This window comes from Apteryx rowi, unplaced genomic scaffold (genome assembly GCF_003343035.1).
Source record: "Apteryx rowi isolate R43461 unplaced genomic scaffold, aptRow1 scaffold_213, whole genome shotgun sequence".
NCBI lineage: Eukaryota > Metazoa > Chordata > Aves > Apterygiformes > Apterygidae > Apteryx > Apteryx rowi.
The window spans coordinates 326,057-348,432 of NW_020448453.1; the positions used below are offsets into that span (position 1 = coordinate 326,057).

General features: G+C 35.9%; 1 protein-coding gene across 4 annotated transcripts in view; it reads left to right on the forward strand.

The window, feature by feature from the left end:
- The window catches only part of ZNF407 (zinc finger protein 407), a 351,970-nt gene that overhangs the window by 17,594 nt on the left and 312,000 nt on the right, over positions 1-22,376 (forward strand). For all 4 annotated transcript variants that reach the window (XM_026064320.1, XM_026064319.1, XM_026064317.1 and 1 more), the window contains exons 2-3: positions 8,805-13,619; positions 19,485-19,599. In XM_026064320.1, coding sequence (XP_025920105.1) covers positions 8,849-13,619; positions 19,485-19,599 — 4,886 coding nt within the window. In that variant the 5' untranslated portion in view covers positions 8,805-8,848. The remainder of the gene's footprint in view (positions 1-8,804; positions 13,620-19,484; positions 19,600-22,376) is intronic.

Below are 22,376 nucleotides of genomic sequence, written 5' to 3' on the forward strand. Positions count from 1 at the left end.
ATTTTTATTAATTTTCCATTTCCTTTAAAAGTGTAGGGACACTTTTTATTCTTCTTTGGAAACTTTGTTAAGCTACAAATAATCCTAACTGCTTATGCTACCTGTTCAGTGAAAAACTCATGCAGCTGTTTCCAGCTACAATACTTTAATAGGCTAGTGATAAGAGGAAAACAGGAAGCACAATAAAACAGAGAAGTGTGGCATATGCACACAAATTGTTATATGCATTCTTTGCTCTAGTCATTTAAAAGACAGGGATAAAGGCCGTAACCTAAATCATGTGGGCCTAGTTTATATTAGTAGAATGTCATTACAGAACAACAAGCAAGGCAATTAAAGCATGTAGTCAGAAAATATTAATATTTAAAACATGTTAGATTTCCTTGTCTTTCTACCTTATTCCATCCTTCCTCCTTTTTATGCCCTTTCTACAGTTTAGGTGTCCTAACGTCACACAGAACTTGTTTGGGGTTTTATTTATTTATTTATTGCTATTTAATTTAGTTCTGAATGCTTTGGCATATTTACAATAGTTTGGATAATTTAATGTGGGTTTGGTTAGGTTCTTCTATATTCACTGAGCTATTGCTCAGCAAATAGCTGGATAATAAATAGCTGGAAAATGCTTGATAGTTTCTTTTTTTGTTGTTTAGCTATATAAGAAAAGAAGAGAACATTTCAAGGCAAAAAAATGCTTTTTTTTCCCCCCCCTCCTTGGCAGTTTTGTCTAGTTCATACTCCCTTTCTGCATCTTGGTTCAAGTTATCCAAAAAAATGTTTCTCAGCATGGAGAAGAGAGATTCGTTTGTGGTGGCCTTTCCACCTGTGTTAGTACTGCTACTGCTCCCTGAGTCTGCTCGAGCAGTGGTAGTAGGCAGATGTAACCCTGACTGTGATGATGGAGACCTCTTGTTGCTTTCCATATGAAATGGTAGTTTAAAACAAGGATATGCCAACAAAGCTACAAACAAAGCCATCTTTTTCAGTCTTTTAGGTTTAATTTTGAGCAAAGGTTGATGAAACTTTAGTAAATCTTGGCAGGTATTAAATTCTAGAATAGCCTTCTAGGAGAGTAATACTTATGTTTTATATCTTTTTCTGTCAAAGCACAGGAAAAATTCAAGCTTTTAACTTTTTTTTTTTTGGGGGGGAGCATGATAGTGCATTTGTACTTCCTCTAATAAACTTCACAGTGCAGTCCACTGCAGGTAAAAGGGTTCTACAGCCTATGGTAGAAAAGAGATTCAAATTACATTTACTTTTTGTTTCTCTTGAAGCCTAGCTGGTGAAGTTGGTCAGAATCGCATTTCATATGAAATGCGTCATTCTGAGAATTCCCATAGACCAAGTAACTCCTTACTAGTCGTGAAAAATGTGAACTTCCATCCTTGAAGTTTCCTTCATGGAACTAATGAACGCTCTAAAGTGTTTTGAGTTACACAATGCTTTTTGTCCATTAAAAAATCACAGTGTTATGGAAATATGATTTCCTGGATCTTCAGAAGCTTCTTTTGCTTATTTTCATCCCTGTTGTTTTATCTATGCCTCACCCTGAAAATAGTCAAAAGTCTTCAAATTTTAAAATCCAAAATAGGAATCTTTTTGAATTTCAAAAATTGAAAATTGGGGGGTTATTCAGCACTTTTTAAGTGGTACTAGTGCACTTTCTCTCATTCTCTGTCTTGGACTTGCATATTGATTCTAACAGCACTTGAAATGAATGTGTATCCACCTCTTTTTTTAGACTCTTCCAAGTTGAACTGATCGGTGGTCAATGCTGCATTTAGCAGCATTTGGCTGTTTCTGAAGCAAATGGATATTGAACTAGGGAACCTAGCCTTTTGCTCTTCAGTTTTTCCTGTGAACTGAAGAATATATCCTTTATGGCAGGAATTCATAAGAACTTCCTTTATTTTGGCTTTTTTTTTCCTGGAAGTACTTTCAATGGTTTGGAAGAAGAAGCAAGAAGGATGCAAGTAGTATTGCAGGGTCTATTTCCCTGTGATGCCATTACAGTCCTTCCTGATTCCTATGACAAAATGGATTTAATGAGTGCAAATTGCTTGTCAGTGATACTCAAGTGATGACTGTTAGTATGCATTTTGTTTTGTTACTGTAATTATTGCAGATCCATCAGTGTGGTAGTTTCTTTGAAAGTCTCTGAAAGCTTATAGTTTATTTGGAAGTCTGCTCTGGGGTTTCTGGTGCCCAAACAAAATAAGCGGCTCACAAAAAGAATATGGTCACAGAACATAGCTTGAAATTCCAACATTCTTATACTGCAAGGAAAAATACATGTTTGTAATCAATAGCACCAAATGCTACTCAAAATAAAGTTGATCTTTGTTCTGTTTGAACCAACAATCATAGTGTCTTCTGTATTCCATCTATCAAGAGAGCAATAAAGTAAGCCAGTTAACTTTGTAGGACCGCAAGAAAGACCTGTAATTTGATTTAGGAAGGATGTTATTCCCTTGAATATGAGTAGTTGCTTATTTGGCACAAAGGTCTTGCATTGAGATGAGTTGTTCACATTCAGTTTTGTGCAGGCTATTTAAGGAGCTCATTAAAAAGATCTTGCTTCATTGTGTCTATGATTTCATTGAAAGAATTGATTTGTTTGAAAAGAGGAATTTCTAAGGCAAAAAAATGAAACTCTGTTTTTCATACGTCACATCTCTTACAAACACTGTAGATTGGATATTGAATACTTTGAGATGATAATATGCTAACTGAGAAGTGCTTTGGAAATTCTAATGTCAGGATTAGCATAACAAATAAAAATGGTAGAAGAATTTCATACCTGTAAGTATATTTTCTTTGGGTTCTTCTTTATGCATCCATACCCCTTTCCTTGAAGAGTTGGCATATGATAGAAAGAAAAGTAAATAAATATCTACTGAGCATTAAGTTAAGAAACTTTGCAGTTCATTACAGGTTTATGGATCATTAATGAATTGCTTGCTCTTTTGATCTTAAATTAAAATTACTACTTTCTAAATTTCATCTGAGGATTAGGGAATGCAAATCTCAAATTGAAAATCTCAGTTGCACATCTATTGGCATAGAGGAATTATATACTATTATTTGGACTATCAGAAGAAAAAAATAGAGAAAACACTCAAGTAGATTGCTTTTTACATATTGATATGGTATCTAGTACAGTTCTGTACAAAAGCATCAGTCATTTGGGGACAGAAGATATTCTCTCTGGAAAAAAAAATGATGTAGGAAGAATACAAAAATCTGTGTTGTTATCTTGGTAGCAGCTCACAAAGAATTACTTTTTTTTGCTTTTTGTTTTCTTCTTAGTAGGTACTGAGCTAGTGCTGAATTCTGACCATGGATGTATCTTTTAAATTAGATTAAATATTAAAACAAACTGCATGATTCTGACCATTTGGAAATCCTGATGTGTGAAAGAGGAGAATCGTTAATGTAAAGCTTTCCCTCAATAACTATTCAAGTATCCAACTATCCAAAAGAAGTAAAACATATTTTTAAGCTCTTCAAAGCAGTTTATCGGTTCATATGTCACATCAGCATAGAAATTTGTACATCCAAATCCTCACCTTATATATGAGGACACACACACATTTTAAAATTACAAGYGCATAATATACAATAATTTGACTGTGTAACAAAACCGAATAATATAGCTAAAGATTCTTAGCTGAAGACTTAGCTGATATTGCCAGTAGAGTTAGTGCTTAGTGTTTTCTGCATAGAAATATTCAGGCCACAACAGGTTTTTTTTGAAAAAATATTAACAACAAATTGTTACAAATAACCTCAAAATGCCTTAAGTAACAAATGGATGTTTCCAAGCAGAAGAATTTGTTAACCTGAAGCTAATGTGGCAAATTAATTTTTGGTCATATCCTTTAAGAAACCATTCAGCTATTCTTGATTTATATGAACATTAACAAAAGATTTATGTTCCAAAAAGTCAACTCACTTTTGAGTTAGAACGGTTTCATTTCGAACATCAAGCCTGATATTAAGAGAGAGCAGTTTGACAGAACCGAGTTTTAAGGAAAGAAAGTACTGAAGATTTGGCTGCTGTCTATTTTGCTTAGGCTTGATTCTGCATTCCTGGTGGCCTGCTGGGTAGCACCTCTTGATTTCATTGCTGCAGTCCTAGAGCCTACATAAATCCTTTCTGATATATTTATGCAATACATGAAGCGGTTTTGTGTTCTTGCACTTCACCTATTTGTTACTTCTCAGAACTTAACTGGAATCTTTAGAAGGTGAAGGTAGATGGAAAAGCCCCAGAGCTTGCATCTCACATCTTTTTAGACTTACTGATCCATGAATAGGGTAGTTATTATTTCAAGAACTGTTTTTCCCCACTTCTACTATTATATGATTTTTACCTGCATTACAGTGCCAGTACAGCTATGGAAGAACAAACATTTAAAAAATTGGTATCAAAAGTCTCATTCAGCCACACTCTTTAGTAGGACTTTTCTTTAAGCATGTGCTTAAGTTGCCAAAGCTGCAGAGGAATTCTTGTTGCATCTAATATATGCTTTTGGTTATTAGTTGATTTAATTGAAATCCAGATGCAGAATCTCTGCTGCTGATGTGATCCCTGTGCCAGATTCTAGTTTGATCCAAGGTTGACTTTGCAAACAGAAATCCACTTAAACTTATGTATCATATTTGAAATGTGATCATTAGGTCTGTACAACCTCAGAATGCTCCTGATGCATCAGTTGTTTTATTAAGGGCTAGCCTATGGCTGGTAATAATTAGTGCAGCAGCTTGGATGAGATTGGAAGTGGATTGGCTTATGCAGGCTGAGGATTGAGACCACCCAGATTTGTGACCAGCTGGTTCCCTTGCCATCCACCTCTCATCCTGTGGCAAATCTGAGAAGGTAGAAGTGCCTGACTTTCAGGGAAGAAGCTTGCAGTCAGGGAAGAAGCATAGGGAGCAAAAGCAAAATGTTACTGAGATGGCTTCTCTTGCCTAGAGGAGGCTTATGGTGTGCTGAATGCATCCTTCAAGTAATAATAGTCACAGTTCAGGCAGGGGTGGGTATATCATGCAATAAATCCACGCAGAAAACTAAGTCGTTGTCTGCCCAAAGCTCCCTTTGGGTGTGAGTTACTACTATCTCACCAAGAAAACTGAGGCATGTGCTACTAAAATCATGTGTTAGAGACACAACTGTGTTGCTGAGCAAAGATCAAAGCAGAGAGAAACTAAGACATGGTTCAGTCCTGTGTTTAGATCTCAGCTGAAATCTGGAAAACTGACCACAGCTCAGCAAATTGCTATGACTATGGTCCAAGCAGAAAGTAGAGATGATAGCCAGTGATATCGACCTCATAAGATGCACTTCCGTCCTGAATGCAACTTTAAGAAATCTGAAGGAGATTTAAGGAAAATTAATTTCTTAAATTAAATAACTGAAGGATAATTTTAGAGAGACAAAGGCAACCAAGACATAGTTGTTCTCTTTTTATAACGAATTCTTTCTAGAATATAGTGTTCATGCAGGTGGGAACTCCCGTTAGTGATCTTTTGATGCAGTTTATATGGAGGTGGGACAGAGACCAATCTGCCTTGGGAAGGGTATGCAGGGGAAGATTATTTTTGTGAACACTCCGCTATAAAGCAGAGACAAAATTGATAAAAGCATATTGTTAACTGTTACTACACCTAACTCATTAAGTGCAGTCTAGGAGTTACTGCCCTGATAATACTTGTTATTAGGTGCGGGAGCAGATGCGAACCTGTTGACTTCATTAGGAGGGCTGCCTATAAATGAGGCAGAGAGCATCTCCTGCCCACGTGGTACAGGAGGTTTATCAAGAAATGAAGGTGGAGACAAGTGTCTCCATTTACTGTCAACTTGTAGAATTGTGGAATTAGGTAAGAAGGCTGGAGCATGAGATTACTTTGCACATTTGTACTGCATATGTGGCTATCTTTAATTTCATACTGAATTTATGGAAATTATTACCACCACCTATGGAATTTTGTTTTGCCTTTTTTTTCCCCCTTGTCTAGCAACCTAGTTGTGACTGCAACCAGTTTGAAAAGATGAAAGAAGGGAAAAAAATTTTTTTCCTAAGTGTTTGAATAATTCTGTAATTGATGCAATACAGTTGCATTGAAGGTTGGATGCCAGAACTGGATGTGCAAGTTGATTTGAATGACTTGGGTAAGCCTTGCAATCTGGGATTTTCGATAGAGCGCAGAGAAAGATGAACTTCTGTTGGAGAATAAGTGAACAAATTACGAGAAGCAAGGCTGAGCCTGCAGATACTGTATGCAAATGTTCAGCCATTTTTCTTGAGGTTTGCGGGTGGCTATTGGAAATGAGCTGAATCTGAGCTGGAATGGCAGAAAAGGCATGTTCTGAGACTAACTGATACCTCTCCCTGACAGCCTTGAAGCATCCATCTCAGGTGATTACTGTATCTCTGACTGAAAGTGGTTTGTGATTTCTGTCAGAGGTTGATCTAGGTGTGACAGCGCTTTAAGGTTTAAATCAAATTACGGGATGACTTTAAATGGGCATGAAGTATGTCAGAAGAGAGTATGGTGAGGAGTCACCAATCCCTTACTCATTAATAAGGCTTGAATGTGTGAATTTTTGTCAATGGAGAAACCACTAATTATCCAGATACACCCTTTGATAGTGGAAATTTCCAGTGCAGGTTATTAGTTCACTGCTGGACAGGTTCTCTGATAAATCAAGTGGTCTGGGGGGATAAAGAAGCTGGGAAATTGGCTTGATACTGCCAATTGTATTGTACAGCAAAGGAAAAACTGCTTTTTTCTAGGTCATGCTGGGGAAGAGTGGTTGGGTCTCGGTGGTGGGCTGGGGACCTGCTGTGGCAGGGCAAAGGGCCCAGGGCTGCTGCATGCAGACAGCTAGGGATCGACTCGTGGCACTCATCACTGGCATAATTTCTTCGTATTCCTTAAGCAGGATATATTAATAACGCTTTACACCAATTAAACAACATCATTTTCGTTTGGTCTTTTTTTCTGTGTCCCAAACAGTGTTCATAAACCCTTTCAGGGTAAGCTTGCACTTTAAAGGCTTCATCTGCATCTGGTGTTAATTGCTGCAGCATTTTTGAACGTACTGACAGTATACTGACTTAGGCCAGCTGCGAATGTAGGCCTGATTGTTCCATCATGGTTTAGTGAATAAAGGAAAATAATACAATACAGGAATCACAAAACCACAGAGGAGCGATGACTGGATCCTCCTAAGGGCTATTGTGGTCTGGACGTGTTCATTCTTGCATTTAAAAAGCTGGGTATAGGTAGCTAGGTGTAAGTTTGGTCAGTACTTTAACTTAATGAGACTTGCAGTTGAAAAATAGGTCCCTTGAATGTATGCAGCTGCTGTGCACTCAATTGCTTATAGGCCTTACATAAATTACTGTTAAGCAAAAAAGCCAATTGTTTTGTACTTTCATGGGTACTAAGTCCAACTGATTTGAGTATATTTTTTCAGTTCAATACATTCTTGAAGTACTTTAGCCTCAAAAATAAGCATGAATGGTGGTGTTTTTAAGTGTTTTTTTTTTTTGGCATGTTCTTAACTATTTTTTTGTACCCTGTATTGTCTGTATTGTACTCTGTATCAACATTGCAATTACTTAATCTTGTCAAGAAGTACTTACAATTGTGGTCATGGCCTCATTCAGTGGCTAACTGAACAAAAAACTGGATACTTGGATCTGCAGCAAATTGATGTTTAAATCATCGTGTAAAGCACATAGATAAACATTTTGTATTTAGTCATCTGCTAAAATTAAATGCATTTTCAATTCTCAGTAGCTTCATATCAAAATGAAAAGGTAGTAAATGTCAAGGTTTGATTTCCACCCTCCCACCCCCAACTGTGTTTGTAGATCAGTTTTCTAGGGGTGACGTCCCTTTAGGATCAGGAAGGTCACACTAGGCAGTTGAGAAAAATCTTTTTGGTAACTGAGCTTGGACGGTTGGAATTTGTGCTGAGGTTCAAGATGCTTTCCCTCTCTGGACTCTTATTTCATGTTTGCTTTTTTTTGTTTCTTTGGGAAACGATGTTCTAGAGGATATTTTAGGAGTGATAGGGAACGATTTATTTATTTATTTTTTCCTAACAAGCCTCTCTTTCTCTCAGCTTTTTTCCTTTTGTTCTGTGGCATGTGTAAGCAGAGGAGGGAAAGAAAGATTCATTCTTACAATGTTTGCATGTTGCGTTGGTTTTGTTTTGCTTGTTGTTTTAGCCATGGTCATTTCCTCCTTAGAGCTTTTGAATTTAGGATCCTGAGATTTCTAGTTCAGGAAAAGTTGAGCGTCCCATGGCAAGGTTCCCTGAAAGCTGTTATGTTTAGAATATCCTAAAAATACTTCCCAAAACAAAGGTCAGACTTGTCTACCCAAGTTAAGCATGCTAAGAATTTAAACACTTAAATAAAATTAACAACATTTTAGGGATGCTAAGCACTTGTGAGTCTCATTGCTCAGCACTGGACACTGCTAAATTATGTCATCTTTTCTTGGAGAGTTGAACACTTACTTGATGACAAAAAAGCTTCTGAAGCCAGTGCTCACTCACATGGTGCTCATCACAGAGAACTCTGTAACCCCATGCCTAGAAGCTGGTTTGATTTCTAGGTGTTGTAAGTTGAGACACCGTACTGAAAATGCAGCCTAGTCTCTTTCATTGTGTCTGTCTCTCTGCTGTGATTTTAATTTGTTAAAAATTTTTCCTTTTTTATCTTGAGCCTTGTAACGTTTGAGTGTGTATAAAGACTAATAATAACTCTTTTGTTTTGTAGGTACTAAGCCAGATGATCTGCAATTGGCAATATCCTTGTTAAAAATGGATGGGGAGGATAATCAGAAGAGAGATGATGGTGATGAGAGTTCACAAACTGCTTTAACAAAAGACTCCCTCAGAAATGCATCAGGAAAAAATGCTGAATGTGGCCTTTCATCTCAGCAGAAAACAAGGCCCATATCAGGTGAAGTGTTCAGGGACCTTGAAAAGAAAAGAGAAGAGAATGACACAAATAAAAGGGCATTGTCAGAAGCTTCAAACTCTGACATTGTTGAAGCAGATAGACCTGAAAATGTCTCCAGAAAAAGAAAGCTGAGTTCTTCAGAACACAAGAAAGATAGTGAAAGGAAATTGCAGAAAGTCCTACTTGGAGAAGCAGTTAGTATAGTAGATGGAGCTATAAAGAAGGAAGGAGTCACCAGCTGTCTTGGTGATGACATATTTAATTCAAATTTGATGTGCCCACACTGTGATTTCAAATGTGCTGATGGTGCCATATTGAAGATTCACTGGGAAAATAAACATTCAGAAGAGGTTCCAGCTGCTGTTCCTGAAAATATACCTTCTTCAGAAGAAATCAGTGTTAGCTATTTGGTTGGAAACGTAGGCAATGATCTTAAAGGCAAAACGTGTAATCAGCTTTTCCCCTCCTGCTCTGATATAGGAAAACATATAAGAGAAAGCCACTCTAGACAACCCAAAGAGCAACCGTGCCCTCGCTGTAGTTGCATAGCAGAACATAGCTCAGCATTACACACGCACGTTAAACAAGATCATGAGCAATCCAAGATATTTTGTTGTGATCTTTGTGGTTTTCAGAGTGTTGAGGAAAATCTCCTAAACTCTCGCTTCCTTGGCAAGATGCACCTTCGACGCCAAAACCTTGCTGCACGAGGAGGATTTGTACAGATACTGACAAAAAAATCCTTTAATAAACAACAGTCTACTGCAATCAAAGAGAGGAGTGTGAGAACAAAACCTGGGACCAGTAAATTAAGGACAAGGACTGTTGATAAAAAAGAACTAAGCAATGTTTGCAGTACACTAAAAGGCTCAAAAGTAAGCTTGTCTAAACAAAATGATGGCACTGAACTTGTTGAAATGATACCATCTATAAATGTTTCCACTGAAAAGCCAGCTACTATGACAAAGGAAACGTTGCTTTTTTCCAGTGTTGAAGAAAATCATGATGTCCCTACTGGAAAGCTAGAAATACCAGGACCCTCGAAAGGCATCTTGCCTAAATCGGATCATCCTCCAATGACCAAAAAGCTAGTTAGCAGTTTAAACATGGCAAGGAGATTTGATAGACTAGAACATAAAAGAAATGTTGTATTGCTAAGGACTTCATTTGGGCGAAGTAGTTCTTTTAGATTAAAAAGGCAGGTTAAAAGAAGATATAATTTGTTGGGTAGCAGTAAGAAAGGCGAGTCTGATCCGCAGAGAATACACATGAAGCATATCTCTAGCACACAGCTTAAACCTGGTTATTCAAGACTTACATTGCATACAGAATTAGAAACACATAATAAAAATCAATATGAAGCTGTTTCAGAAATTCAAGATCTTACCCTAGATAGATTGAATACACTTTCTTCCAGCACTGCAGACACTAAAGATTCTCAAATTAAACTTACTGCTGATCATAGTGTTAGTCATACTTGCAGTTATTGTGGTAATGTTTTTCAGACCAGAAAAAGTTTGGAAGCTCATGTTGTAAAGCTTCATACAAAAAGGATCCAGTTTCATTGTCAGACATGTAGTTATTCCTCTATAGTCAAGGAAGATGTGAAGCAACACTGTCAGGACAGTAAACACCAGATGGGAGGTTGCAGCTTTAATTGTCAACTTTGTTCATTTACTTGCTTGAATGTGATAAACCTTCAAAGCCATATGAGTGAAGAGCATAATATGTCCCAGAGCTGTCCAACTTGCCTTCTCTTTTTTCTAACAGAAGAAGAGCTTGTAAATCATCAAAAAAATGAAAAACACGATCAGCCAGCTACTCCATTGAGTAACAGTGATCTGACCTTGCAAGTGGTAACTTATGCTGCCTTAGAATCGAACAATAGTCAAAAACTTGCAAAGGATATGGAAGTGTCAATGAAAGAAAAAAACCCAGACTCCTCTTTAGTAAATTATAGAAATGAACTGAAGCATTCTGTTCTGAATAAAACCCAATTTCAGTGTAAAAAGTGTTTTTATAAGACAAGGTCTTCCACAGTTCTTACAAGGCACATAAAACTTCGACATGCACAGGAATATCACTTCCTTTGCAAAGCATGTAATCTTTACTCACTGAGTAAGGAAGGAATGGAGAAGCATATCAAAAGAAGCAAGCACCTTGAAAATGCCAGGAAAAATAATATTGGATTACGTTTTGAGGAATGTATTGAAAAGGTCTGTGTTGGTGTTGGTGGTATTAAAACTGTGATGGAGCCTTCCATTTCTGGGAGTGTCAATACTGACTTAGATAAAGAAATTATACATGTCTCATCCTCTGCTGTGGAAAACATATCAAGAAATAAAGAACTGGTTCCAGTTGATGAAAGAACTGGTGAAAATGAATTGGTTTTAGCTAATGCACCAAGAAGAGGGAGACCCAAAGGCACTATTTCTAGGACATGTACCCATTGTGGTCTTTTGGCTTCCAGTGTTACAAATTTGACTGTTCACATCAGACGAAAGCACAGTCATCAATACAGCTATTTGTGTAAGGTTTGCAATTATTATACTGTAACCAAAGGAGATATGGAACGTCACTGTGCCACTAAAAAACACAGAAGTCGTGTTGAAATAGAAGGACATGGAAAACAGAACTCGGAGATCATTGTTAGTCCTGAAGGAGGTAATTTTGAATCCGTAAGCAAGAAGGTTAATAGCCCCACGACTGTTCTGTATGAACATGTTGAGGATGGTAGCCAGTCATCAGATTTGGAAAATTCTGTCATAGAAAATCAAGAAGTTGACCAAGGAAACTCTGAGATAAAAGCTGAAAATGCCCATCGGCTGCCAGATCTGGAACATACTCAAAATTCTTTAAATATAAAACAACGTATATTTTTGGAACCGGCTAGGGTTAGCCAAGATGGTGACCCATGCACCCAGAGAAGAGCAATGGGTGCAAATGACAAGTGCATACATTGCAACTTCATTGCTCATTCTTCTTCTTCTTTAGAGCTGCACATAAAACGAAAGCATACAAAACAATTTGAATACTACTGTATGGCTTGTGACTACTATGCTGTCACTCACAGAGAGATGATTCGGCATGCAGCAACAGAGAAACATAAAATTAGAAGAGAAACTTATGTTTATTCTTCCTTGGGGGAGGAAGCAGACACAGCAAATATCACTAAAGAAGCCACTGCTTTGTCTCAAGAGGAGCATCATCATGGTCCAGGAGAATTAGAAACTGTTTTAAATGAAATAAAATATGCCAAAGATGCAGCAGAGGGTGATCATATGAGTAAAAGCTTAACTGAGTGTTCTGTCTTAGATGAAAATGCATCTCCAGAAATGCCTGAAGAAGACAGTTCCCAGAATACAATAGAAGCTGAACTTGAGGAATCTAAAAATGGAGACAAAAATCATTTTTGTGGAGCATTCCAACAAGCTCCTCAGAAAGACAAAGTTGTTAAACTTGATAAGGAGGTATCAGTTGAAGAAGCAGGTAGTTGTGAGCTTCAGAAAAGTGGGCATGGTCAGGAGCTGCTCAACTCAGATAACCATTGCACTGCAGAAAATCAAAATAGATCAAGTTACACAACCGTGAATTCAGGAAAAGATGAGGAAAGCTTGGAAGCAAATAGAGAAAACCCTGAAGTAGAATGTAAAAACACAGGTGTTCTTGAAGAAATATCCCTAAAAGAAAATAATCCACTTAGGCTAACTCTTCCAGAAAGAAGTAGTGCAGTAGAGCAATCAAATTTTGCTGAAAACATTGGGGAAATGGTACAAAATATACATAGTTTAGAGGATGACAGAAGTTTTGAAGAGGATCCTACTGGGGAGGAGGAAGAAGCCCTTATGGAAGCACAACATGAAGCAGAAGTAACTATAAATAACAATGTTTGGGAGGCAGATGGCTCAACAGCTGAGGGCATGCAAGAAAGTAGTAATGAGGCTCTGGGAACAGTTATCAGTGCTGATGATAAAGGAAAGATGATGCAGAATTTTGGCAAGTTTGATTCTTCTATAGTAAGATTAAAAAGCCATCAAGATGGGGAGACTGCTGACCATTCTGATGAAGGGCAGATGTCGGGTGGAGTGAAAGCTAGTGAGCTCACTGCAAAAGCAGACACGTCACCAAGCAGTGTGAAAAAGAAGAAATCGGAAGGAATTTCCCTTGGGGAATCAACACGTATTCGCTGTGATGACTGCGGTTTTCTAGCAGATGGTTTGAGCGGACTAAATGTTCACATAGCCATGAAACATCCTTCAAAAGAAAAACATTTTCATTGTTTACTCTGTGGAAAATCATTTTACACAGAAAGCAACCTTCACCAGCACTTGGCCAGTGCTGGGCACATGCGAAATGAGCAGGCAAGCGTGGAGGAGCTGCCAGAAGGAGGCGCTACCTTTAAATGTGTTAAGTGCACGGAGCCCTTTGATTCAGAGCAGAACTTGTTCCTCCATATCAAAGAGCAACACGAAGAACTGTTGCGGGAAGTGAATAAGTACATTGTGGAAGACACAGAGCAAATAAACAGAGAGAGGGAAGAGAATCAAGGCAACGTCTGCAAGTATTGTGGGAAGATGTGTAGAAGCAGCAATTCCATGGCCTTCCTAGCTCACATTCGTACCCATACAGGTATGGAAATGCTCTCTTTGCAACCCGTCTCTTTCAAACACAGTGAGTTATACCATTGGTCTTTTTCTGCTTGTTAATCTCATCCACATTTCTTATGAAATGGCATTCATATAGCCTGATGAACCACTGATGAAATTCAAAATCACCTAAGTATTAAGTATGTGAAGGGGTGTGAAGGTATAGTGATCAAATGGTAGAAAATGTAAGAGCATTGTAAGCGCAGTTGTCCGTCTGCTTTTTGCTTCATGTAAAGAGGTTTCCTTCCCTTTATCTAATCCTTTGTTCTTAAATTCATATAATGAAGCAGTGCTGGTTTGAGAGAGCAAGTTAGCTGTTCTTTGCAACTTTCTCGTCGTTGTTTAGTATCTAAATAGTTTATTTCAGTTCAATTCAGTTACGCTTTCAACATTGCATAATGCTTCCAGCTGGTCATTTGCTATTATATCACTCCTTAATAAATACAAATAATAAACAACAAGATTTTTTGTAGAAATAAGTTATGGGAATTGGAATAGGTCAGTCTTTTTGGAAGGCAGTGTGTAGTGTTGATGTCATGCACAGGGATGTAGCATCTGATTTTGTTTCTGTTCTGATTACCCTTTCAATTCCTTTTTATGTTTAATTTTAAGTGGAAAATTTAAAAACATTTTTGTAGAAAAATGCATAAGCTGCAGTTCTAAATTTATGTAAAAATTCACTGTGATGTTTCTATAAACCTGCCATACATTCTTTATTTTAAATAGACAGCTTTTCTAAATCACTGAGCTCTGCTTAGACAAGTGGTGTCTCCATGGTTGAATTTATGAGTGGATTTGAATAATAAATTCACATTTCAATGAACATATTTTCATTAAAACTGTAAGGTTTATTTTACTGTACTTTTAAATAATGGCTTATTATGGAAGCTATAGTTTAAATTCATGCAGTATTTGAAACTTAGTGCATGGTTACAAGGAAGAGAACAAAAAGGTAAGAAAAAAGAAACATAAAAGAAATGGTAATTCCTGGCATAATCCTAAAATAGTTTTTAAAGTTTTTATAAAAAGGCAAGGGCATGACTGGACAACAAAGTTTAAAATTAATCGTGAGGAACACAGACATTGTATTTCAAATCCTTCAAAGTATTTTACCATAACTGCAGTATTCATGCATACCAATAATTCACATACTTTTTACTTTCATCATTACTTCTATCCTGTCAATAATGTATTTATCTATATAGTTTCAGCTAATATCTAATGTTGAATGCAATGTTAAGTCTTGGGAGGGACATTCATGTTCACATGGTCAGAGCAGCTATATAAGCCCTTAATATGCCCTCTTATGGCAGATAAAACTGAATAAAACTAAGGGGAAGATGCTAATGGAGCTCTCTTTAGAATTCTTTATGCAACTGTCTGGTCAAGACATGTTGCTTATAATTGATGTGTCCATTACTTGAATTCTCTTGTAATTATAGTCAATAAGTCTTGTAAATGTGTTAAAGCTCACTAAAAGCATACAAATTCAAGAACAGAGTAAGGCTAATAATTTAAAATAATCAATGTAGGCATTTCAGCACTTAATTTCCCTTGTGTGTTGATAGCTGATCATTCTTAATCCATTAAGATTTATTTAGTCGTTTACAATGCAAAATAGGTTTGCACTGGTCACTTGTGCCATTTGAAAATGTCCACCAGGTTAAGTGCAGAATGTAGTCCATTAGTCTTCCTTGACTATATGTATTAATTGCATTTAAAATCAAGTTAATGTGGATGTGAAAGTGAGGTAACTATCAATATATGACAAAGCAACCCTACTTACACACGTTATATCATTGATTGTAACATTTAGTAAAAGTTAGTGTACTTTTTAACATCTTGTGTGTAGGTCTTACCATGAAGTATATTTTTATTGTGCTTTGGAATGGCCCTAAATATGCAAAGCGGTAACAGAATACATTTCATTTTGCAAGTCATTTCTTGGTGGTGGTGTTGGAGGGGATAGAGAAGGGTTACTGAACAGGCTTTAGTCTGTGCTTTTTCTCACTGCACCTTTAAATGAATTGCTTTTCTGATGCTTTGCTTATTCACATGAAATAGTAATGCAGAGACTTTCATTAATAGTTAATGGGAAGAAGTTTCTCTTCCGGTCCCTGTTTTCATATTTTTGTGATTTTTCTTGTGTTTTATATAACCTTTTCTTCTAATCTGCAAGAAAATGGATGCAGTTGAATAAGAAATAAATGGTTTTTGGTTATTGGGAATGATGGCAGAGGAAATGGACACCTACAACACCGACTGTATGCACTGGCTTCTAACATTGGCCAGGCAAAGAAGTACGATATTTCTACCCTATCTTGTCTCTTCCAGAATAACACCAGGTTCATTACAGGAGGAGAGCTACAGTTTATTTTCCCATTTATTGTTCTGATTATGTGCTTTTTCTAAAATCTTTCTTCAGCATCGAGATGTGCCTGTGTGTATATACGTAAATGTAAAATAATATATCTGTATATATACATACAGACATGTATAAATATCTCTGTATATGTCTATAACTATATATAACTCCCTGTTTTTTTTATTAATTTGAGTAATTGGTGGTGGTTTGTGGGGGGAAGGGAGGTGATAGTGCTGGAAAGACGCAACTAATGATTCCCAGTAAGAGAAACAGAATGTTTCAAAATACCTTTAAATAATCTAAGAGATTTTCATGTTGCAAATGAAAGGGAAGCTTTGCTAGAGAGGAGATAACAAGTAAGTCCATCACACATTGACAAGTGAAAATGAGGAAGCGTAGAGAAAAATAAAAGGAATAGTAGAGGTGGAAGACTTTTTAGTTTGCAATTGATGCAGGTCCCATAAATTTAATTAACAATCAACATCTGAGGAAAAATCACCTGCAACCACATCATCCTTGTTTAGTTTCTCATCAGTTTTCTCAATTAATGGAAGGTTTGTCCAATATAAGCATGGTATTGTGGTATCTTACTCCCAGTATCCTAAGCCTGGTTGGAAATAGGATGATGATGTTTCACATGGCTGTGCTCGCTTTGCACTAGGCCTGAGCGGGAGACGCAGCTAGGCCTGCAGATGCAGATGATGTTGGTTTTGGTTGGCTTAAAACTGAGGCAGTGATTTTTTTTTTTTCTTTTAGTTTTGGGTGTCTATTGTCTTAATGCAAAATTAGGATTATTAACTCCAGTTGTCCACATAAAATAACAGCATGATTTTTGTCCTGTCAGTCCTGAGCTCTAAAATTTAGTCTAATTTCAATTTGTTTTTTTAATTTCTGTTGTTAAGAGCCTTATTGTTTACTGCTGCCATCACAAAATATACACCCTATTTCCATGCCATAACTTGCGGGTGAACTAATTTTGTGACTTTTTTTAAAAAAGCTATTTGGTTGGAAAGATGCTAGATTGAAAGTATTTTTCTCATTTTTTGTAGTTAACTAAGAGCCAAGTACAAAACCCATAGTACCACATTTTACAGGGTTTGTGAGAACCACTAAAGTTTGTGAAAATAAAAGTATGGCTAAGAAATAGCTAATTGCTTCAATATTGTTTCAAATAACCTTTTGGTAAATACAGATTTTTGCCGCATTAGTTCAACTTTTAGTGTAACACCTTCATTTGAAATATAAAATCTTGGTTTGTTCCACTGAAGAACAAATAGGAACAAATGTGGCATCGGCAACCTAAAAGGGAGATGTACTGTTTTTGTTTCAGGTGATAAGTGCTGACTGCAGCCTGCCAGCACTTGAATTTTCATGGAGTTTAAATGGAGATGTTAACAGATATTCAGCCCTGAATATAAGGGGAGGTGGGGAGTGAAGTGAAGGCCTCACTGATTTTTGGATGAGAGCAGTCAACAGAATAATACATTTATGTATTGTCAGCCCAGTGTAGCCACAATTGGCCTGAACTACAGTTTTTCCCACAAAGGAGTCATGTAAATGGAAAACAGCAAAGGTTTGTATGGAAACCCTGCGGGACACCTGCAGTAACAGAAAGAAACAAATTTACAATTTAATCAGTAGGAGAGAAACTAAAAGTACATAGGGTTGCATCCACAAGGTATTTGAGTTCTGTGAAATAAAACAACAGTATAAATGCCAAGAGATTTAAAAAATTTGTCTCTGACTGTGGCCTTGATATTATTAATTGTGTAATTAGTCTTGAAGATCACAAGTTAAAACATCAACTTTAATACTCTTTTATTTAATGCAAAGATCAACTCTCTTTTATTTGCATGGATCTCTTTATAGAATGCGGTGTTGATTTGAAATGTCACCAAATTAATGATTAATATAGTTTTATCAGGATCATTTAAGTAAACTGGGATTTTTCAGTGTGATTGATAGAATGTGATTGCTGTTAGCTGCAGTCTCAACCTGCTTTTGACATTTAAACATATAAAGCTGACTAGATATAACCATTCAGGTGCTAAATATATTTTACATCTACTTCCAACAGTAGAAATGGAAGTATTAAGAGATCTGGCTTCATTGTCATTGAACTGTGAAATATTCAACCTTGTCTGCCCGTGCTTAGTACTGTTGACTTTTTTATTTCAGTTAGAAGATTAAAATTAAATGCTTCATTTTTCGTCAGCTTTTGGGAATTGAATTGAAATTTAAGACTCTAAAATTTTTTACTAAGATCCTCAATTTCACCAATGGATTCTTCGAGGATATTTGGTTTTCAAGGGCACAGCACAAAGGTTCATTGATCAAGTACGATATACTGTAACATTTTTCTTATCAGAGCTCTTTATGTATATTAAAGATCGCATATTTCATATTATGCTTAACTGTATTGGAAGAAGTGCTTCACAAAACATATACTAAACATAATACGGAGAATCTGTGAACATATTGTACTTATTTTTAACTGCAATTCCATGATTTTGATTTATTGGTTTAAGGATTTACTGGTCAGAAAACTGGAAAGTGCTACAGCATACTTTAAAATAATGTTGCTGCATAAATTTGGCACATGTCAGTACCTATGTTATTAACTGTTACAGTAAAAATGTATTTTTTCCATCTTCAGTAGAGGGCCACTGTTAAATATGACATACTATTTGACTTTTTGCTGAACTGATGTGATACAAGAAATAGGTTGGTACTACTTCCTTGGAGAAATAATTTTAGAGTTCTTTGGTCTGCACTAGGCATTTAATATTAAAGTTTGTTCTTGAAATAAATAATAGCCAAAATGCCAATACTTCTGGTTTGCAGAATAATCATAAATTCTTGACCATAAAACAGTCATAAAGGCATAATATTTTATCCCCTGTATATTCATACATTGCATGTCATTACAATAGCTAGGTGATGAATCATTTTCTGTGTGTGACAGAACAATTCTGAAATACCAATGCTAATGTGAAATCTATTCAAAGTCGGAAGACTGGTAAAATTACTTTACTTTAAACATGTGTACTTAAAAAACAAATACGTTTTCCAGTTTACACCTGCATCAAGCCTCTTTAAGACCATTACCTGAGTTTCAGCATTTGTAGATAGGGAAAGATGTGAGCAACTTTTGTCATCTCATTGAGAGGTTATCTTCCTAGCATATTGTCTTCTTATCTGAATACTCTTTATAAAAAGTAAATTATTATTAAAAGTTAAGAGAGTAGCTTCAGTGATCTTGAACTTGAGGAAACTTCAATGAGTAATGTATATATACTGTCTGTGTCCCCAGAGTTATAAATTTATGTACGAGATACTTTTTTGTTAGGCAAAAATCTCAAACAGGTTAAATGTGGGATAGGCTTTTTTGAAGGTTATTTTTTCCCAGGAATTCTTATTTCTTTAACCGTGGATAATATATTATTCTAATTCAACTCATATCTTATGCTAAATTTTACTTAGGATCAAAGCCATTCAAGTGCAAGATATGCCACTTTGCAACAGCTCAGCTCGGAGATGCCAGAAACCATGTCAAGAGGCACCTTGGGATGAGGGAATACAAGTGTCATGTCTGTGGGTGAGTAAATTGAAAGAGTTTCCACCATGGTTAACCAGGAGGAGAGTGCAGGATATGCATTGTTTCAGAATTGAAAACTGCGATGTGAGCAAGAGTGGCTAAAATTATGCATGCATATCCTCCTTTCCATTGTTATGGTAAATTCCTTAAATACAGTTATGACATTCTTTTCCCACTTCTAATCCTGCACTGAAGATGAGCAATTTTATGGGCTACAAGGTCAATTTGAACCTGTAATCTGTAAATTGACTAAATTATAGGATGTTCATTCACATTGCCAGGGAGAACTGTAAATTCCATTTAAAGACATAAAAAATATATAATATAGACTTTACTGTGTGGGTTTTTTTTTCTTTTGCTATACTGTTATAATTTTAGTACCATTAACAGATTTCTGGACTCTATTAGGGTTTTCATTCTTTACAAAAACAAAACAGAAGACTGATTTTCAAACAAATGGATCTAAAATATTGTAAGCTTAAGACTTTAAAAATAAATTGAAGCCTTTTATGTATGTTTGTGTTCTTGTTTGTTACCAAAAAAAATCTTGTTTTTTACTTAATAGTTATTTCCTCAGAAGGGTCATTCATAATGTTTAATTGTCCTTCAAATGTATTGCATTTAATAGGAAGCATTGAGACTCCTTAATGCAAAACTAATTAATTTAGCAGAAATGTTTAAAAGGTTTTAAAATGCCATGGCATATATGGTACATCATAGGACATTCAAAGTTGGATTTTAATACCCTAGTTCTGATTAAAAATATATTTTAATGTTATTATGCTAGAGAAATTAACTAATATATGCATCATATAAAAACACTCTACTCAAACCTATGTAACCTGCTGTAGCGGTCTTATAGCTAATGCGTAGAACAGCACAAGTTCAATTAGATAATGCAGTGCACATATGAATGGTGTGGTGTGATGTTAGGGATATTATTCAGCAGGAGGTTTTTTTAGCCTACACTTGCTATACCGATCTACCGGAGGACAAAGTGGGTTACGCGTTTTAAAGGACAAGTGAATCTTCAGCTGAAGATGCAGTCGAGTGATTTTCACTGATTCACCTCTCTGTTTTTCAAATAATTTTGCATGCAGCCTCATGAGATACTTTGGATGTTTTTACTCACTTAAGAAAATTAATTGCTGACTTATTGAAAAATGAATTAAAAATATATGAATCTAATTCTTAAGTCCACTGAAGATCAGTAGTAGAATGACTTCTGCTACTCTTTATTTTGTAGCATAATTCAAGTCTAAAATGAACATTATGTGTAGTAGCCTATTTTATGTTTTTTTTCTTTTCTTTTTTTTTTTTTTAACTTACTCTTTACTGTCTCTGCCCTATTGCAGAGCAACCACAGATCCACAAAACTGTTTAGCGAAGGCTAAGCTCTGTTCTTTAAGCAAACTTGACAATGGTTCTTTATTCAATTTCCTTTTAATTTAAACTGAAAAATCATCATATTATTTAACTAAATAATCATAAGAGAAAGTAAAAAATCTCAAAATAGTTAACACGGTATCTTTTATGAAAAGAGAATTAACATGATTTGGCACAGTTTCTCGTTTTTCACAAACTCATTCCTTCACTTAAGAATTCACATTTTCTTAGAATCTGTTTCAGAAAATACATGACTCTAGGTTGTAGTATGACTGTTACACAATAGAGAGCAAAACATATATGTATGACTGTGGACTTGAATTTTAGTTGCTTTGCTAAGCTGATTACTTACTGTATGTTGTTGACATGTCATGCTGGTAGTCAAACAGGTATGCATTTTCTATTTTTGTGCAGTTTTGTACTGCTAATTTTTGTCAACACTGTGAAGCTGTGCTATTCATATATGATAAAACAATCAGCTGAAGAGATGTATGCTCCAATACCCTCTGCTTACAAAAATCTGGTTTGTATACAAGTTTAGTCCTTCTGCAGTTTAAATAATCATCACATTTCACTTAATGTGCACCAGAAATGTATTTTAAGAATTATGTATTAACACTGATTTAACTGGAAAAGACATTTTTATGCTGTAGCTAACAGTCCTGAAGAACTGAACTGGATTTGAAGAATAAGGAATGACCAGCACAGTTTGAACTGGAGTCCAAATAATGAATATGCCATCCTTAAATGTGGAAGAAGAGGAAAAAAGTCTAATAGCCTGTGCTGTATTTCTGCCGTTTTAATTGAAAGGATAGGGTAGTGTGTAGGTTAAAAAATAAAGTAGCAACATAAAAAAATTGCTAGGATTGGCTATCGGATTAGTGGCACTGTAGAGCATTGGTACATTAGCACCACTGACAATGTCAATTCATTATCATTGATGGCTAAATAATCTTAGAAATGCTCAGTGGACCTATTAGTTCCTGAACATAAGCAGCTCATGCTGCATTTCTTCATTAGCTTTAATTGCTATAAATTTTACCTTTTTAAAAATCATGCTTTAAAAGGTGAAGTGATCTTTCAGGAACATTAACTCAGTAATTTTGTCACAAACAGAAGGTCCTGCACTATGTTTTCTTTTCTGCAGTAGTTAATATTCTATCCTCTGACTTTTAGATTCATAGTAATAAGCCCTCTGCTAGTTGTGAGGATAAATTATGTTTCAAAAGCTTTTGAATCTGCTAGGGCACTTTTTAAAGGTGAAATGTCAGTGTAACGTTGTACATTGTGGTTTTAGTCTCAAAATCCTTTTTTTTTTTTTTTAAATAAATTCTCTGGGACTTTTTGTTTAAGAAAAAAAGTCATACCCGTGCTGCTTTGTTGGAGGAAAG